At 45.5% G+C, this 18,327-nt stretch overlaps 1 protein-coding gene across 1 annotated transcript; it reads left to right on the top strand.

The window, feature by feature from the left end:
* Positions 1-70: 70 nt before the first annotated feature.
* Positions 71-15,693, top strand: dcaf1 (ddb1 and cul4 associated factor 1). Its single transcript, XM_079171916.1, has 25 exons — positions 71-232; positions 941-1,061; positions 1,153-1,229; positions 1,319-1,392; positions 1,509-1,622; positions 2,055-2,192; positions 2,368-2,958; positions 3,537-3,638; positions 3,727-3,885; positions 4,964-5,143; positions 5,261-5,470; positions 5,786-5,955; positions 6,056-6,180; positions 6,391-6,626; positions 7,258-8,333; positions 8,431-8,629; positions 8,916-8,998; positions 9,733-9,817; positions 9,929-10,162; positions 11,560-11,653; positions 12,028-12,132; positions 12,340-12,413; positions 12,539-12,634; positions 12,729-12,972; positions 14,345-15,693. The coding sequence occupies exons 2-25, from the start codon at positions 949-951 to the stop codon at positions 14,398-14,400; spliced, it is 4,635 nt and encodes a 1,544-aa protein (XP_079028042.1). The 5' UTR covers positions 71-232; positions 941-948; the 3' UTR covers positions 14,401-15,693.
* The last annotated feature ends 2,634 nt before the right edge of the window (positions 15,694-18,327 follow it).

The following is an 18,327-nucleotide window of genomic DNA, read 5'->3' as shown; positions in this document are numbered from 1 at the left end:
TTTCGTCATGAACAGTGGACTGTCGCTCGTGAAATGACGTCGGGAACGTGTTCGCCATAATGATAATAAACTGTGGACACAAAGCTACAATAAAACAAACTAAGCGTTGGCTGTGAAACGGTGATCGGTACGTAGATAGTCACCTAGGAACAATCCGGTCTGGACCGGTATCGGTGGATACAAGTCTCGGCAAATTTGGTAAAACCGGAGAAGAACTGAGCGGAACAACGAGGTAAAGTTAGCATGCTAGCTGAGTAGCCAGGTTCACCTGTGATGCTGCTAGCTAGCTACTCTTTGCTAACGGCGGTTACGCGTACAGGCAGCGTCCGTTGGTTCAAGTATGATGTTTAATAGGACACAATAAGCGGTACTTGTCTGCACAGCTCAGGCTTATTGCGGACTATAGCACACGAAGTAAAAAATGACCACTTTTAAGAGTGTCGCTAGCGAGCTGTGTGTGTGTTAGCTTCCGTGTTTAGCCACAATGTAGCTAGCCAAGCATCGCAACAGGCAGACCGGTACAGTGATTAACGGCTGCAAGTAACTGACGGGGAACACATGCTGGTGGTGTTGAGTGTTGGAGCTGTATCTCCCAATCAAAGCAGAAATTATGCGAGAATATTGTAATTTTATATGCTAACTTGAAAAGTAATGTTTTTGACAGTTGCAGTCCTTGGAGAGCAGCTGCACCTACACACACACACGAGTTGTTCTTAACTCATTATTCTCCTGATTATTAGCGACATTTATCATCTGACTGCAATCACGCTTTCCCTGTATTTGTGTATCAGTGGTGTTAATGTTGACTTTTTTAAGATTATAAATAATCTTATTTATAAAAAGTGCTCTTTTGTTTTGACCCCCTGGAGTAGTAGATGAGTCTGGACTGGATGTGTTATTAATGGAATTACATCATATTAAGTGCATGCCACCCTCACAGGCTGCGCCATGGCGTCGGCATCTGCCAGTGTGGACTCCAAGGCAGAGCTGACTGCTCTACTGGAACAGTGGGAGAGGGAGCAACAAGGCGGCACACAGGAGCTGGTCAGCATCCTCACGAAGTAAGTCGCTGTGCCTCTGTGCTCATTGACAGACGGGTGTGTTGTGGTTTGTGCGACTTAAAGGTGGTAAATGTGCTGAAACGTTTTACAGAATCTCTGAGCTGGTTGAGAAAGAGACAGAGGAGTACCACAAAGCGGACCCTGACCCTTTTGATGACCGACACCCTGGTATGAAAATAAAACAAAACAACACATCATGTGAAGATTAATGGGAGATTTGATTAACGTGTATGTGTGTTTTCTCTCTCGGCCACTAGGGAGAGCTGACCCGGAATGCGTGTTAGGACACCTGCTCAAGATCCTGTTCAAGAATGATGACTTCATGAACACGGTACGAGTGGATAGAGTTAAATGGAGACAAAACATTTTATGCAAAATAAGGGGGGGGGGGTTATATTCTCGTGTCTGAGTCAGACGGTGATTGGTTTTCTTGTCTTCCCTCTGTAGTTGGTGAATAGCTATGTAATGACCAGCAGAGAGTTCTCCCTCAATGCAGCAGCCTGTCGCCTGCTTCAGAACATCATGCCTGGATTGGAGACGGCCGTGGTCTTTCAGGAGAAGGTGGGTCACTTCTGAGTTCATGATGAGATAACAGTGTTTAGCCTTTTCTCTGTTCAAACAACGCGCGTCGTTTATTTAAGCTGTAGTTTTCTAGCTGCACAGCCAACATGTTGCGTTAAGAGGTTAAAGGTACATCAGGTAATACATGTGTACACACCTTCTACTGGCAACAGTTTGTATTCGTGTTTAGTGCGCACACATAAAGTAAACCGTCCCACAACAAGAGGTATTCAGCTTTTTGTTTGTGTAGTTACTCTTTGACTCTCGCTCTGTGAGGACAGAGATAAACTTTCCCTGATTCTTTTTTTTAAGTTACAAAATCTTTCAAAGGTTCATTTTGAACCTACAATCAGAAAATAAGAACAAGTTGTAGAAAAAAAAGCAGGTCAACATACAGAATGCCTTCATGTTTTCCGTGTTCCTTCTCCTCAGGAGGGCATAGTTGAAAGGCTGTTTAAGTGGGCTCAGGAGGCCGAGCAGCCCCTCAGAATCTACGCCACAGGCTTGTTGGCCGGCGCTATGGAGAACCAGGACATCGCAGCCAACTACAGGGAGGAGAACTCTGTTTTGGTCAGTATGGGATTCTGCTCTCTCAAAAGTCCCGTTTTTACTTTTAACGAATGATGTGAAAGTACACAGTGACAGTTATCCCACAATGCATCAGAGCAGTTTGTTCATCGTCACCAGGTGATGTGACGGCGCGACGTTCCGTCAACTTGTTTCTTTCGTGCCTCACTCTGAACAGGTGCCTTTGATGCTGCACCGGATGCGCGAGCTTCAGGATAAGGACGCAGAGAATAAAAGGGACATCAAACGACCCAGCCCCAGGAAGACGTTGAGCGAGCCGCTGCTGCCTTTGGACGAGGAGACCGTCGACGGAGGCTTCGAGGAGAAGCCCTTCACGCCGGGGAGAAACGGAGCGGAGGGGGCGGGGCCGGAGGAGGACGGCGAAATTCCCTTCTCGACCATCGAGCCCGAAAACGAGCTTTCGTTCCGACTCAACTCCCCCCACAAGACCAGCAGCCACGCCAACTCGGCCGTTAAGACCATGATGAAGCCCATGTCCGCCCCGGGGTCGCTGCTACACCAAGGCGTGTCGGACGGCAGCAGCTACCTAAAGAGGAAGGCGGAGAGGGAGAGCGGCAGGACCCTGAAACAGAAGCTCAATTTCTCTCTGCCAGACCCAGACAGGAACTTCAGTGAGCTTTCCAACAGCAGCTGGTCTGAGACGAGCCCCTGGGTGATCGGCAACAATTACCACCTGTACCCTCTGACCCCGGAGATCGAGCAGAGGCTCATCCTGCAGTATCTCACGCCTCTGGGAGAGTATCAGGAGGTTTGTCCCTTACCACCGGTCTATACAGTGTACAGTAAAATGCTGTTTTGAAGCATGCAAATGTGCTTTTTTAAAATCGCTTCATGCTAGTTATACATTTTCCTTGTCTTGTCACAGACTCACCAGTAGATGTCAGTCTTCCTTAACCTCTCACCACTCTGGCCCTTTGTTTAGAGGGCTCGGGGATGATACAGTACACACCACATAGAAGTTATCTATCTGAAAGCTGGGAACATGAAGCTCAGCAGCGTGTGTCGAATTGTTCTAGTCGTAAATCAGATATAAAAAATTCATTAAAATAATTTGTGACAGTGTAATAGAGCATAGAACATTATGATGGAGGTATGTGATGGCCATGCTCACTTATAAATTGCGTGACATGTTGGTACCGATAGATTCCTTACATATTGTAGTTTGATACGACACCTTACTCGAGCTCTTTTGTCGTCACCTCACGCGTTTGTAGTCTGTACAGGAAGAAGCTAAAGGCAACATTGGTTCCAGTGACCAGCCATTTACAGGGTTCACCAGTGAAAACATGATTTCAGTGTTCTTGATGTTCCTCCTCCTCCCTGCAGCTGCTGGCCGTGTTCATGCAGATGGGCGCTCGTGAGCTGCTCATGCATTACATGGACCTAAAGCAGACCAATGACGTGCAGCTCACCTTCGAGGCTCTGAAGGTAAACACCGTCCCCGTCCCCCCCCGGTGACCCTCCATGGGGCCGAAGCAGAAGGTCCAGCTCTTCTGACTTCTCTCTCTTCTCGCAGTACCTGGCGTCTCTGCTGCTGCACAAGAAGTTCGCTGCAGAGTTCGTGGCTCACGGAGGAGTTCAGAAGCTGCTGGAAATCCCCCGGCCGTCCATGGCTGCCACCGGAGTGTCTCTGTGCCTGTACTACCTCGCCTATAACCAGGACGCCATGGAAAGGGTACAGAACAGACGCGCAGCATGCGAACACACTGTACTTTGTGCTGTACACGTCGAAGGAAAGCTTGGCAGTTATACTGCATTGGGAAATAAGATATTATCTTGAATTTGGATAATGATGATATTGTGATTTAACTCAAAAGTACCTACAGGATGCTTTAAAATGTAATGATACAATTATGAACTGGTCTGTTGTATTTAAGTTAAATGAACACCAAGTTCCTCCTTTTTGCTCATCATTTCTCTTTATACGTCCTTTTGCTTAAAAATGTATTTATGTGTACAAAACTGCATCTCTGCACGAAACGTGAAGTTGAATGTGTGGAAGAAAAAACTTCAACATTTGGGATGAAGATGGGAAAGCAGTTTGTGCTTAAACTAACAGAGTATACATCATTAATGTGGACACACCGCTGGAATAAAATCAAGTGATTACTTAAAAACAAATCTACGCTCTTTATATCCAGAGAAAGATTCATAGTAAAAGTGAAAGATCATTTATAGACCGAAGCTTAACGCCAAAAAAATGAATTGCACCGCTTTAGAAAAATATTCACAGAGCAAGCACTACTCAACGGATAAGACGGATGTTATCAAGCTTTCAATAGAAAAGATAACTTGCATATAAAAGGATAACAGCTTACATTTATGAAAATATACGGAAGCCCTTCTTTAATTATGTTCAGGATTTAGATTTAACCGACGATCAAGTGAAGGACTTATTTCTGTGGACAGCGCAGTTTACCGAGCTTGTGGAATTTAACATTTTTCTTCTAAATAGTTGTTATACTTTGAAGCTATTATTATTATACTCTATTTTGCATAGATCAGGCGGAGTCTTTATTTATTTTGAGTTAATGCAGCAACTGTATGTTTTTCATTGTGTTAAAAATAAATACAATGAAATAAAAAATAATGTTGCTATGCAAATAATGTAATTAATATAATTATATATTCATTCAAAAAGTAATCGTGACATAAATATTGCGGTATTTGCTTAAAAATGATATTAGTTTGTTATCAGTGTTGCATAGCTCTGGTGCACATCTGTATTCATTCGTGTGTCCTCTCCTCTCCAGGTGTGCATGCTGCCTCACTCCATCCTGTCGGATGTGGTCGGTTACACGCTGTGGCTGCTGGAGTGCTCGCACGCGTCCGGCTGCTGCCACGCCACCATGTTCTTCTCCATCTCCTTCTCCTTCCGCGCCGTCCTGGAGCTCTTCGACCAGCAGGACGGGCTCCGACGCCTCGTCAACCTGGTAGGCCGGACCGGCGGTGGCGCTGCATGTGATCCTCACTGTAGCCGTTGTAAACGTGTAACGGATGCTGATGGTGTGGGTGTACTAGTGTATGACGGTGAACCGACTGTTTTCCAGATCAGCACTCTGGAGATCCTGAACCCGGAGGACCAGGGAGCGCTGCTGAGCGATGACGAGATTTTCTCCAGCAGGCAGACCGCCAAGCACACCTGCATGGCCCTGCGCAGGTACTTTGAGGCCCACCTGGCCATCAAGGTGGAGCAGGTGAAGCAATCCCTCCAGCGCACAGAGGGGGGCGCCCCCATTCACTCCCAACCATACTATAAGGTAAGACAAGGGACAGGTGGGATTACTGGACATTTTATTTATTGATCTTAACATCTGTAAAAAGTGTGGAGTCAGCTGTTGTATTGGTGTTTTGCTTTCTGTCAATAATTACTATTTAACATACGAATAATATAATTCACACAACAAATGGATTATTTACATTTAAAAATAGTTTAGTCCCCAAAATAAGAAAAATTATATGACAATTCAAAAATAACGAGTCTCCCTCTCATCTGACTGTTGGAATGGCAGCGTAAATTAAATGCACATCAGTCTGAACTCCCGCCCTGATCATCTGTGTGATTCGTTCTGCAGGCGGTCAGCTATAGCCGCGAGCAGGTGGTGGAAATGATGGAGTTTCTGATCGAGTACGGTCCGCTCAGACTCTACTGGGAACCAGCGGAGTTCTTTCACAAGCTGTCGTGTGTCCAGCTCCTCCTGCAGCTCATATCCATCGCCTGTGACTGGAGGACCTACTATGGCAGGTATGGACCAGGAAGTAACTCTCATTTCCTTTTATTCCATGATGCATTATGTGGTGATATAATGATTTGATAATATATTATAATGTTTCTTGCCCCGTAGGAGCGATACAGTGCGTTATGCTCTCGACATCCTGAGCATCCTCACAGTTGTTCCAAAGACCCAGCTGCTGTTGTCGGAGGCCGTCGCTGTGCTTGACGAGGGAGGATCCACTGTTTCCACTGTTGGTAGGGGTCGTGATGCTACTGAAGTGTTTTATATTTTACATGAAACGACAACGTATACGGACAATAGTCGCTAACGCATTCATTCTACACAGAATGTAACATGCAGTAGCTTTGTTTTTATTATTGTTCATTTCATAAGCCCTGTGCCCAGCTCTGCAGTATTATCTTTGTGGTATTTCCTCTAATTGTCTGTTTTTTATGTTCCCTCAGGAATGAGTATAGTCCTGGCAGTAGCAGAGGGAGAGGTATTTGTAAATGACGCCGACATTCAGAAGTCGGCTCTGCAGGTCGTCATCAACTGCGTCTGTGCTCCGGACAAACGCATGTCCAGCATCGGCAAGTTCATCGCAGGCACCCCCCGTCGCCGCCTGCCTCAGCAGACCAAAGCCAGCGAGAGTGTGCTCACTAAGATGTGGAACGTGGTGCAGTCCAACAACGGCATCAAGGTACCGTCGAATGGTTTCAGGCTCTCAAGCCTTTGTGGTTGTTACGCCTCTGCGCCGGGGACAGCTGTAGCCGGAGGCATTATGTTTTCGGGGTTGTCCGTCCGATCCATCCTCGTCCTTCGGGAACACCTTGATGAGGTTTCCTTTTTAAATTTGGCACAAACGTCCACTTGGACTCAAGAATGAACTGATTAGAATATGGAGGTCAAAGGTCAGTGTGACCTCACAAAAAAGTTGCAAATACAAGTTTGTCATTCTCAGGCTGCGACCTCTGGTTCGGAAAAGTGAAGCCAAAGCTTCATGTCTTAAAGCTGCATTCTCTCTAATGACCACCAGGGGGCGACTCCTCTGGTTGTTTAGAAGTCTATGAGAAAATGACTCTACTTCTCTCTTGATTTATTACCTCAGTAAACATTGTAAACATGAGTTTATGGTCTCAATCTCTAGTTTCAAGTCTTCTTCAATACAGCATGATGTTCATTTAGTAAATGATGGTCCATTTAGAGTCAAACAGACCATAAAGCAGAGGATGCTTTAGGGCAGGGTTTACTGTGATTCAGAGGATTTGTCCTCCGTCTTCCCCTTTGTTTTGTCAACTATCGTTTCTTAACTTCCCGTGTCTGTCCCGAAGGTGCTGCTGTCCCTGCTGACGGTGAAGATGCCCATTACCGATGCAGATCAGATCCGAGCTCTGGCCTGCAAGGCTCTGGTGGGTCTGTCTCGCTCCACCTCCGTCAGACAGATCATCAGCAAGCTGCCTTTGTTCAGCAGCGGACACATCCAGCAGCTCATGAAGGAGCCCGTGCTCCAGGACAAACGCAGCGAACACGTCAAGTTCTGCAAGTTCGCGGCCGAGCTGATAGAGAGGATCTCCGGGAAGCCGCTGCTGATCGGTACGGACGTGTCTCTGGCGTGGCTGCAGAGGGCCAGCGTGGTCGCCAAGTCCAGGATCTCCTTCCCCGAGAAAGAGCTGCTGCTGCTTATTAGGAACCACCTGGTGGCCAAAGGCCTTCACGACACAGCCACGACTCTCACAAAGGAGGCAGACCTCCCGATGGTGTGTCTGTCTCACCCGCCACACGCGGCTTCTGCTTTCCCCCCCGTCGCTCCCCCGCCGCCCGCCTCCCCTGTCGCCACGTTACCCCGCACGCCGCGTCTGGCCAACGGTGTCGGGTCGAGACTCGTGAACCATCCCTCTCACTCGTCCACCCCGGGGTCCAACGCTCCACAAACGCGTCCCTCCACGTCACAGCCCGCCGTGTCCTCCTCCGCCGCGTTCCCCTCCACGTCCGTCCCGCCGTGCACCAACGGCTCCCCGCTCATCGGACGGATCGTTTTCTCTCGCGAACGGCAAGCCGTGTGCACCGCGGTGAGCTGCAAGAAACCCCGGGTGCTGAGACAGAAGTCTGACCACGGCGCCTTCAGCCAGAGTCCGGCCATGAAGAAGCAGTTCGACCGGCACCTGCCGTCCCCGCCTGCGTTGGACAGCATCATCACAGAGTACCTGAGGGAGCAGCATGCGCGCTGTAAAAACCCCGTGGCAACGTGCCCGCCCTTCTCCCTCTTCACCCCCCATCAGTGCCCCGAGCCCAAACAGAGACGCCAAGCACCCATCAACTTTACATCCCGTCACACTCGGAGGGTTATATATCCTAAATACGGAGGGGTGGACGGAGGCTGCTTCGACAGACATCTCATCTTCAGCAGGTGGGTCTCTTTGTTTCCTTCCTTGAGCACGACGTGGGGCTTCTCCACCAATCCCTCCGCAACCGTTTCTCCACATTTATTTCCTCCGTTTCCCCAGGTTCCGTCCCATCTCCGTGTTCCGGGAGGCAGAAGAGGACGAGAGCGGATTCATGTGCTGTGCCTTCTCGGCTCGCGAGCGGTTCCTGATGCTCGGGACGTGCACGGGGCAGCTCAAACTCTACAATGTGTTTACAGGCCAGGAAGAAGCCAGCTACAGCTGTCACAGTTCAGCCATCACTCACCTGGAGCCCTCGCGGGTTCGTAGAGAAACAGTTTTATGCTTTGTCTTGCTGCTGATGTGTGTATTCTTACTTTTCCTCCATATATAAGATATTTAAAGCCCCTCTCTGCTCGAAAATATGTTTTTCAAATAGTTTCTTTACTTGGATGTCTGAGTTTAAGATGAACACTGAGAATGACATCTGACATCCAGCAGTTCAACTTTTGAAATTAACAATATTTGCAGATTCTCAGAGTATATTTATAAGTCTATTTATAACGTGTATGGAGGAGATGTTTAACCATCACAGTTTGTGTTTTTAGGATGGCTCTCTGCTCTTAACGTCGGCCTCTTGGAGTTACCCGCTGTCTGCTCTGTGGGGCATGAAATCAGTCTTCATCATGAAGTAAGTGATGTTGATACGAGAGACTAAAGCCAGATTTGTTGTTTTTACCAGCTGCACACAAAGTCTTCGATATTGAAACATTTTGCAGTGCAATGTTGCAAGACGCCATGTACAACATGAACACAGTTTGACCATAGACTGGGGATCAACTGCTCCATTAAAGGGATAGTTCGGATGTTTTGGGTTCTATGAGGTACTTATCTATAGTCCGTGTATTACCTACAGTTGTCCCAGTGTGGGGACACTCTTTCAAAGGAGTCTGGTTGCTTTGGTGAGAGCATAGATAACGGCTTCAGACTGTACAGCTCTCTCACGGCAGAGTTAACCCGACAAAATGTTCTGAACATAGCGTACAGTTAAACCGATATTAAATATTTTAGCTGCCTAAGATACATTTGGGTGACATCCCTCCTACAACCCCACTTTAAAACATCCAAACTATCCCTTTAAAGCCCGCCTGTTGATCCCGCCTGCATGTATGTGGCCCCATCCGCCCAATGTTACAGCAGCTTTATGTTGTCAGAAGAGGGAGCTGCAGAAAAGAGACCACGTGCTGTTTAATTATGCACGCTAACAGCCCGAGGGCTGCAGTCTTCAGTTCATGGAACACAAGCAGTTGGCATCGTTCATCCTTCCAGTTTAACCAAGGCATTACTGGCAATTTATGACTACTCAGCGTTTGTGCTCACACTGGCTCCGTGTTTCTGATGAAATGTTGAAATGTTGCTCTTCAGGCATTCTTTTCTGGGCGACCATTACGTGGAGTTCAGCAAGCTCTCACAAGATCGCGTCATTGGGACGAAGGAACACATCGCGCGGGTACGTATGTCGGCATTGTTTTCCAAACAATGATATGAAAAGATTAATACAGAAAAAACCCACATTACCCATCAGTGATGAAGGCTTACGTTCAGCTGCTCTCTTTGCCAGATCTATGACATCCAGACGGGTCAGGTAACGCTGAAGTTAAACAACCCGGACCTGGCCAACAACTACAAGAGGAACTGTGCCACCTTCAACCCGACGGACGACCTGGTGCTGAACGACGGCGTGCTGTGGGACGTGCGCACGGCTCAGGCCATCCACAAGTTTGACAAGTTCAACATGAACATCAGCGGCGTGTTCCATCCCAACGGCCTGGAGGTCATCGTCAACACGGAAATTGTATCCTTGAGACTTGAACGCATGGGTTGATAAGACTGCAGTACAGTAGACTAACTAAGCCTTCCAATACTCGTACTACATACTATTTAGTACGTCCCAATGTCAAATGCAGTACGCCAAAACTACCCGGATGTCTCACTGTGTCCGGTTGCAGTTTAAGCATGCAAGCCAGCAGGCTTTCCTGGCTTCTCTGACCCACAATCCTCTGCACAGCGAATATATGAGCAATAGAGTCAAATGTGCAGTGTAATGACGATGTAGTATGTCCCAATTGAATGCATACTGCATTAAATAGTATACATACCTTTATAAGGGCAGCTGCAGTCCGTAGTAAAAGTACAAAGAAAAGGTATGTGGTAGTTGGAACGCAGCTTAATGCGTCACAAAAAGCCATAATCACGGTGTGCGTGTCCTGCACCTCCGCTTTTCAGACATGACTGTCACAAATACTTCACCGATAAAAGCACTATTTATAGTCTAGGAATTACAAAAATAATTTGTCTTTAGACACTTTAGAAACAGGAGGTCTTACATATCTTCATTTGAGTAAATATTTTGCAGCAGAAATCAAATCGTTTACAGGATATTCAGCCTTCAACAAAGCTTAAGAGTCTACAGCCAAACCAGTCACACTGTGTGCCTGTACTGAGGCACGACGCTCTCTGAGCTAAATGCTAACGTCAGCATGCTATGTCCCCTAACAATGACAATGCTAACGCGCTGACGTGGTAGCAAGTGTAACGTGTACCATGTTCATCATCCTAGTTTAGTGTTAAAGGATCATCGGAGTTATTACAATCCACCCTGAAGGGGACATTATTGTCTGTAACAAATTTCACAAATGTGAACCTCATGATGTCACCAGAGTCAGTGGGAGTTATACATTGGGAACTACGAATATCTGTACAAAATGACAATCCATCCGTCTATGGTCGGAACCTTAGAGCCTCTTAGATCTTGCTAGCATGGCTAACATTGTTATTTACATATTCATAGAATAGATGGATACAAAATATGTATATCAAAAAATTAAAATGGTCAAAAATGTACATCACAATATGGTGAAAACATTTTTTGCATCGTCTAATCGTTGCAACTAATTACTAAAATGGAAAGTGTTTGCATTAGTGCAGTTGCAGACGGCTTGTTTGACATTAGACTTTCGTAATGAATATACAGCGAAACGTTAAAACATAAGATCCTATCAGTGTTTAAAGTTGTACTCGCTCCAATGATGGGATGAGCTTTAATTTCACAGCCAAACATTAAATATTTATTGCACTGAAAATTGATTTCATAACCCAGTGGATGGTTTTAATTGCTGTGTGATTAAATCCGAAGCAGATTTAGTTGATACAAATGAAAAGCGGCGTCTTGGTCCTTAGTCGGAGGTTCAGTGGGATCTGCGCACCTTCCACCTCCTCCACACGGTCCCCGCTCTGGATCAGTGCCGAATAGTCTTCAACAACAACGGCACCGTCATCTATGGAGGTACGTACGGAAGCCGCTGCATGATGGGTAATCCACAGCGCTTGGCGTCGAGCCTGCAACTCGCTCCACAGTCGGCGCGAGTGTGTGAAAGGTGTGTTTTTAGCTAAAGGCGGGTAATTATTAAGCAAAGTGAGCATGTGTGTGTTTGTAGGGAGGTGTGAACGGAGCCTGTAGAGGTGTGTGTGTGTGTGTGTGTGTGCACGCTTGATACCACCGTCACTCAGAGCCATATGGGCAGAAGGCTCAGCGTTGGACGTGCAGCAGAGAGAACCAGCTGGTTCACGCTCAATACGACGACCGCGGAGCCCCAACCTCACCGGTTTGTTTTTTTAATTCACCCGCTCACTCGTTCTGTGGCTCTTTGGCTTCTGCAGCGATGTTGCAGGCCGACGATGAAGACGACATGATGGAGATGCAGATAAAAAGTCCATTTGGTTCGTCGTTCAGGACCTTCAACGCCACAGACTACAAACCAATCGGTAAGTGTCCCTCATGTTCATTTAGTTACATTAAAAAGATTAAATTATTAAGTCATTTATTCTCCAAGTCCTCCATGATGATTAGGGTTTTTTTACTTGGAATGTGTGTCTATATGTATGTATATATATATATATATATATATATATATTTATTGCAATATTTTCAGAAATTGTACTTCCTCCACGTGTTCTTTGCTCTCTTCTCAGCCACTATTGATGTCAAGAGGAATATATTTGATCTTTGCACTGATACCAAAGACTGCTACCTTGCTGTGATCGAGGTAAATAATGTTGCTTTAGGCGTCAGTGACTTTTAGGCTGAAATGTCTGATAATTGATGTCTTCTTTTTTTTTGTTTACATTTATGAAAGAGTGAAATGTCTTTTTCCTGCTGCGTGTCCCGTAGAACCAAGACTCTGTGAACACGGACACGGTGTGCAGGCTGTACGAAGTCGGCCGGCAGAGACTTGCAGAGGAAGAGGAGGAGGACGAGGAGGATCAGGTTCCGACTTCGTTCTTTTCAAATTTAAAATGTCGTACTGACTCTTGAGGTTGCTGTGAGTCTGTAATTCACCATTTCCTTTCTTTGTCGTCAGGAGGATGACGATCAGGAGGACGACGACGACGACGACTCGGACGACGACATCGACACGGATCCTCTCATCGCCGAGCTGGAGAACGAGAACGGCGGCGAGGACGAGGACGACGAAGAGGAGGACGATGGGAACGACGAATTCTCTCCCTCCGACGAAGAGGTGTCACGCCTACTTGACGTCGGGGACGACGACGATGACGAGGACGACTCCGATAATGACGATGTTGATCTGGATGGAGACAACGGTGAGTAGAGCTCGAAGTGAGCGACGCTGTCCGCAGGTTCTTATTCACCTCACCGCTGCATTGTGGGATTTGTAGTCTTACTTCCATTTTAATTCTTTCTTTGCTCCGTTTCTGCAGCTTTATCATCCTTTACTTTCCTAAAATACTTTTAAAAAAGCTTAAAAACTTGTTAACTTTTAATAATTTTTTCAAGCGAGAAAGTAACCATTTAGATCCTGAATATGTGATCAGTTTATACAAAGAACGCCCATTTGGAAATTCATGCCGACATTTTTGGAGCTGGTTGCTTTGTGTGACCACAGACGGCACATGTCGACATTTTTTTTATAAATAATCTCACTGCCCAAAACCGGTAGACACGATTCTACACTGCATGTTTAACCATCGGGTATTAAAAAATTATAATAAGTTAAATGAAGAACACCAGTTTTGGCGATAGCTAACCAGCTAGCTATCTGAGTTATAACATGTCAGTTATTCTTTTCGGCATTGTTTCTTTTATTTCTTTATTTTTTAAACCTGATAGTCTGGGGATGTGTTCTTTGTACATGGTTAACCCGGTTTTCTTGATCTTACTGTTTATGATTAGACACAAGTCTAGATTTGTATTCAGATCTTGTCAGAGCAACAAGCCCCTTAAGCACAAACCTGCAAAAGTTCAGGTAACCGAACGCTGAATACGACATTATTACGCAACCAAAACTGCTACAGTTAACTTTTATGAAGTGAAAACACACTATGAAAGGGTTAAAGACCTGTCAATCACCGTGTAGTCCCACCATAAAGCATACCCTGCTTTATGGTCTGTTTGACTCTAAATGGACCATCATTTACTAAATGAACATCATGCTGTGTTGAAGAAGACTTGAAACTAGAGATTGAGACCATAAACTCATGTTTACAATGTTTACTGAGGTAATAAATCAAGAGAGAAGTAGAGTCATGTTCTCATAGACTTCTATACAACCAGAGGAGTCGCCCCCTGGTGGACACTAGAGAGAATGCAGCTTTAAGACGCTTCAGCTTTGGCTCCACTTTTTGGAAGCGGGAGCTAAATGTATAAATAAACACCTTTTGCCTGCTGCAGAGTCGTTTGTTCCGGGAATGAATGCCGACTGTGACCTTTTCCACTAAAGCGTTCTTTCTCCAGTGGGAAAGGTGGATTAAGTGATGCAACGAGGCCGATGTTTGGTCCAGGTTCTGTGTTTTCATGCTTGTCTGGTCACCGCGAGGAAACGTCGTCTTTCCCAGCGGAATGTGAAAACTGCTGTCTTGGTTTATTCCAGAAAATGACAGGGGATGTAGTGCACCCCCCCCCAGTCTCTGTATCCCCATATTTCTAAAAATCTGTATTTGTCTGTCGCACCAACAGACAGCTCCGACAACTCTGACCTCGAGGATGACATCATCTTATCCCTGAACGAGTGAGGAGCCACCGGCGTCCGGGACCCGAGGATCCCGACGACATGTCGAGACCTCGCAGACGTTTGAGCTGCAGAGCGGGAGGCGAGAGGAGCCGATAGCATCGGCAGATGAGGCGGGAGATAACGTGGAGCGCTGCCAGTTTCAAACAGTAGGTGTCTGCACTCTTGAGTGACAAGACCGAGGGACAACAATCTCAGAGAGATTTGCACACAAATTGACTTACTGGTGGGCCAGAAAATGATTGTAAACGCTATAGTTTTATATGTATAAAAAAAAAAAAAAAGAAGTCTGGTTGATGAGGAGAGAAATTGTGCGCTGAAGAAAAGTTTTATATTTTATCACATTTACGGCTTTTTTAAGCGAGCCTCTTCATTTGGTATTGATTCACTCACTTTGTAAGCCTCTGTTTGGTCACAGATTAGTGTTTGTTGGAGGAAAAGCTCACTGCGGCGCTGTGTGCTCTGCGTTTGTGTGGCAAAGGATACGACGCTCTCGCTCTCGCTCTCTCACGCTCCCGGTGTTTTTTCCATAACGCCCGGAACGATCACCAAAAAGTAAAACAGCTTTTGAATCAGGCAGCTAACCTCATGCACAAACACGTCGCCGATGGCGTCAAAGCCGCCTTCAGGTTTTACTCTTAAAACCGCTGACCAAAAAACGCCACACACACACACACACACACACACACACACACACAGCAGTGCCATTCGTGAACGTCGCCTTCTGATTTGATTTGTGTAAGAAGAGAAATGAAATCGGCTTGCTGCTCTCGTGTTGCTGAAGAAAGCGTAACTAGTGTGGACACTGTAACAAACAACTATTGACACACCTGCTCACATGACGGACACACGCGTGTGATTTTTACCAGGCTTCATTGAGCCGATGGGAGGATTTGGCCTTCGTTGAAGATCGCAGGGCTTTGTGCTGTCACGAGTCCGTCATACAGGGAACATTTGACTTTATCTTGTTAGAAAAGTGATGAAATCGATCTCGCTAAACCTGGAAAGAGAGCTCGCATCGAAGTAGAAGACGTCGGTCAAATTTAGCAGAGTATTTTCACTTCAAACTTGTTTCCTCCGAGTAGAGTGACGGGAGGCTTCAAACTCCCAAACATTGTGAAAAACGAATACCGTTCACTTGCACACCTTTTTGAAAACGTTTGGATTTTTCTCATGTGTTCTTTTTGCCTTGTGTCTGTTAATTTTACCGGTTTTCTTTTTCCATGGAGAAGTCCTGGATGTTGAGTTTCTTGAGACCGTTTATGTACAGCTTGTATGTATCTAAAGTATTTTTACTATAAATAAAGACGGAAAATTATCTTTGTGTGCTTCTTTGATGACGTGTGAACGATGATCGCAGACGGACGTTTAATAAGCTGCTGTAGGAGAGCGGGTGAAGAACACCTTTTTAAGTGGTAATCTTGAAGATTTTCATTTAATTAAATGTCTTTTAAGTCACTGAAGGAGGTAACGCTGATGAACGTATTGCAATATTTATGTATTTGCAGTGTTATGATGTTGGTGTTTGTCCTGAAAACAAATGCTGTATCAGTTCCTTCTCCATTGAACACGAACAAAAAGGGAACTTTGCAAACAATTGTGAAAACTTTAAGGTCACGCATCAACAACAACACTCCAGACTGATAAACTCTTCAGTACATTTCCTTTGTTTTCACTCAAATATACATTATAAGTCACCCAGGACTGAAATTATCAAGGTTCCACATTATAAAACAATGAGATTTTCATGTCTTTCGATTATTATAAAGTGCTGTAAATACTGTGATTATGATTATTATTAAGTATTGAAAAGCTCAATCCATAGAGAAATACATACAGTATTCAGAAACTGCCTTTAAACGAGCCGTCAGCATCACATTCATACAGTATAGAGACCGTGTCACCGTTTTAAATGTAAACATTCTAAATTATTAGTGTGAATATTCAGACTGACAGTATCAGAAAAATGTGAATTTTTGAATATTAAAGCAAGTATGAACCTGTAAATGAGCATCATATGAGACCTCTAAGGATCCACTTTAAGAGGAAGAAAGCGGACCCGTGAAGTCAAATGAACACACTAACTCCATCGTTCTATCGGGTTCCTACAAGGAGATGCTGAAGGGAACCTTCAGGTCAATATTTTGAACTAGATAGTGAACTCTGATGGATCTAGACTCTAGATGGAACACAGGAGACTTCAACTTGTCTTCACATGCAATCGTACGCAGCACAACGTAGCTGCATTTAACCACCGTAAGCATCGAGGAGCAACTTTGGGGTTCAACGTCTCGCTCAAGGACACTTTGACAAGCGGACGGGATGGAGGAGGAGGGATCGAACCCCCGACACTTGTGTTTGAAGCACCGCCCTCTTAATAACCAAAGGGTTGGGTTTCATGCTTTGTCTATCGTTATGTTCTATCTACATTATTATTCCAGCACGGACTTATAATATCCACTTCTATAGAGATGATGCACTTCTCTATGTGCACGCCTCCTCTCTAAATGGAGTGTTGTGTCGCACGGTCCTCGGACATCTCCGCACAGCCTCAAACTCGTACTGAAATGGGAGTATTTTGCAAATTTGATCCGTCTTATTTTGTGGAATCCTGTATTCAGCCTCACCAGCAACAGGAAGAGAACGACACACCACCGTAGTTTGTAGATGCATCCTGATGAAGCTGCCTGAGCGCCGTACAAGTGGAATAGATTACAAAGCAGTTCAACCCTTGAAAGTCTGCTCCAGTTGGACCATTTTAAACCTGTGTGTGACTGCCTGTGTTTTTTTGCTGTGTTGTCTTATCTTTTGTTCGATTTCTTCCTGCCGTACAGATCCACCTCATGATGCTGAAGGATATGATAATGTGTCGGTTCTGTTCCTCCACATCAAGGCCCAAACCACCATCTATGCATCAGTGAAGTGAGCGAAATCACGTCCAGTGAGATGAGATCACGCGTGTTCCAGGCTGCTCGTTACCACGATGCAGGAAATAAGAGACGACCGTGCGTTTAGATCTACATTTTAATCACATATTCGCTGCGCTACACATTACTTGCATGTGAATAATTCCACCGTTATTGCCCTTAAAGTGTTTATATGCATCGTGTTTTTCTTAGAATTGTGCGTGCAGGGATTCGCCTCTACATTTTACTGCGCGGCCTCCCCCTCGTTTAATAATAGAACACCTTAAAATAGTCACCAGAAGCACATTAAGACGGATGAAATGAGCTTTTTCTGGCACGTGTGTGTGTGTGTGTGTGTGTGTGTGTGTCTCCATGTGTACAGTCAGTAGTTCTTCGTACAGGATGCATGAAACATGATCCTGAGGAGTTAAAAGATATAAGATTGGTGTGTTTGTGCGAAGGCAGTGTGATGGATGAGTCTAGGGGGGGGTGTGCATGCCTCTTATTGCCTCCTCGGCTGCCTCTTATTGCCTGCAAGCTTTGGGAGTGTTGAAACAGATAGCAGCTCTCACTGTGTGAGGCGGACCGGTGCGTCTCACCCTCGGTGCTGCTGCATCACAGCCAAATGCAGCGACTGCTCAGAAAAAGAAGTGCACTTTTCAAATCTCTTGTCTTTTTAAAATACCCTCGGTTCAACACGTCTCTGCAGCAGTGCTTTCGGCAAGTACGATGGAAGCTTATAATTTGTCATTCTTTTTTTTTTTCTTCCCTCAAATGTTTATTAGCTGGGATGCATATTTAGCTTACAAAACGCCCCGCACTCCTCCAGCTTTATGTATGTGATTGGAACACCGCCCACAGTGTTCCACTTGAAGTAATAGACAGATGGGAGTCAGTCACAGCGTCGCTGTGATGGAGAGAAATTACCCTGCTGAATACTGCCCTCCCTCCCACACTACATCAAAGTCACTGGACGCTCAATATTCACAGAATCACTCTAGTTTTGTTCTTTTCTGCTCCTTATT

This window comes from Pholis gunnellus (genome assembly GCF_910591455.1).
Source record: "Pholis gunnellus genome assembly, chromosome: 2".
NCBI lineage: Eukaryota > Metazoa > Chordata > Actinopteri > Perciformes > Pholidae > Pholis > Pholis gunnellus.
The sequence above is the reverse complement of the archived record's forward strand: the minus strand, read 5'-3'. Positions and strand labels throughout refer to the sequence as shown.

What these genes read in the sequence shown, in the direction of transcription:
- dcaf1 (XM_079171916.1), top strand. Translation starts at nt 949, where the DNA reads ATGGCGTCGGCATCTGCCAGTGTGGACTCCAAGGCAGAGCTGACTGCT. An exon ending in CTCTGGGAGAGTATCAGGAG is followed by an intron (nt 2,959 to 3,536) that starts GTTTGTCCCTTA and finishes TCCTCCCTGCAG; the next exon opens with CTGCTGGCCGTGTTCATGCA. An exon ending in TCCGACGCCTCGTCAACCTG is followed by an intron (nt 5,144 to 5,260) that starts GTAGGCCGGACC and finishes ACTGTTTTCCAG; the next exon opens with ATCAGCACTCTGGAGATCCT.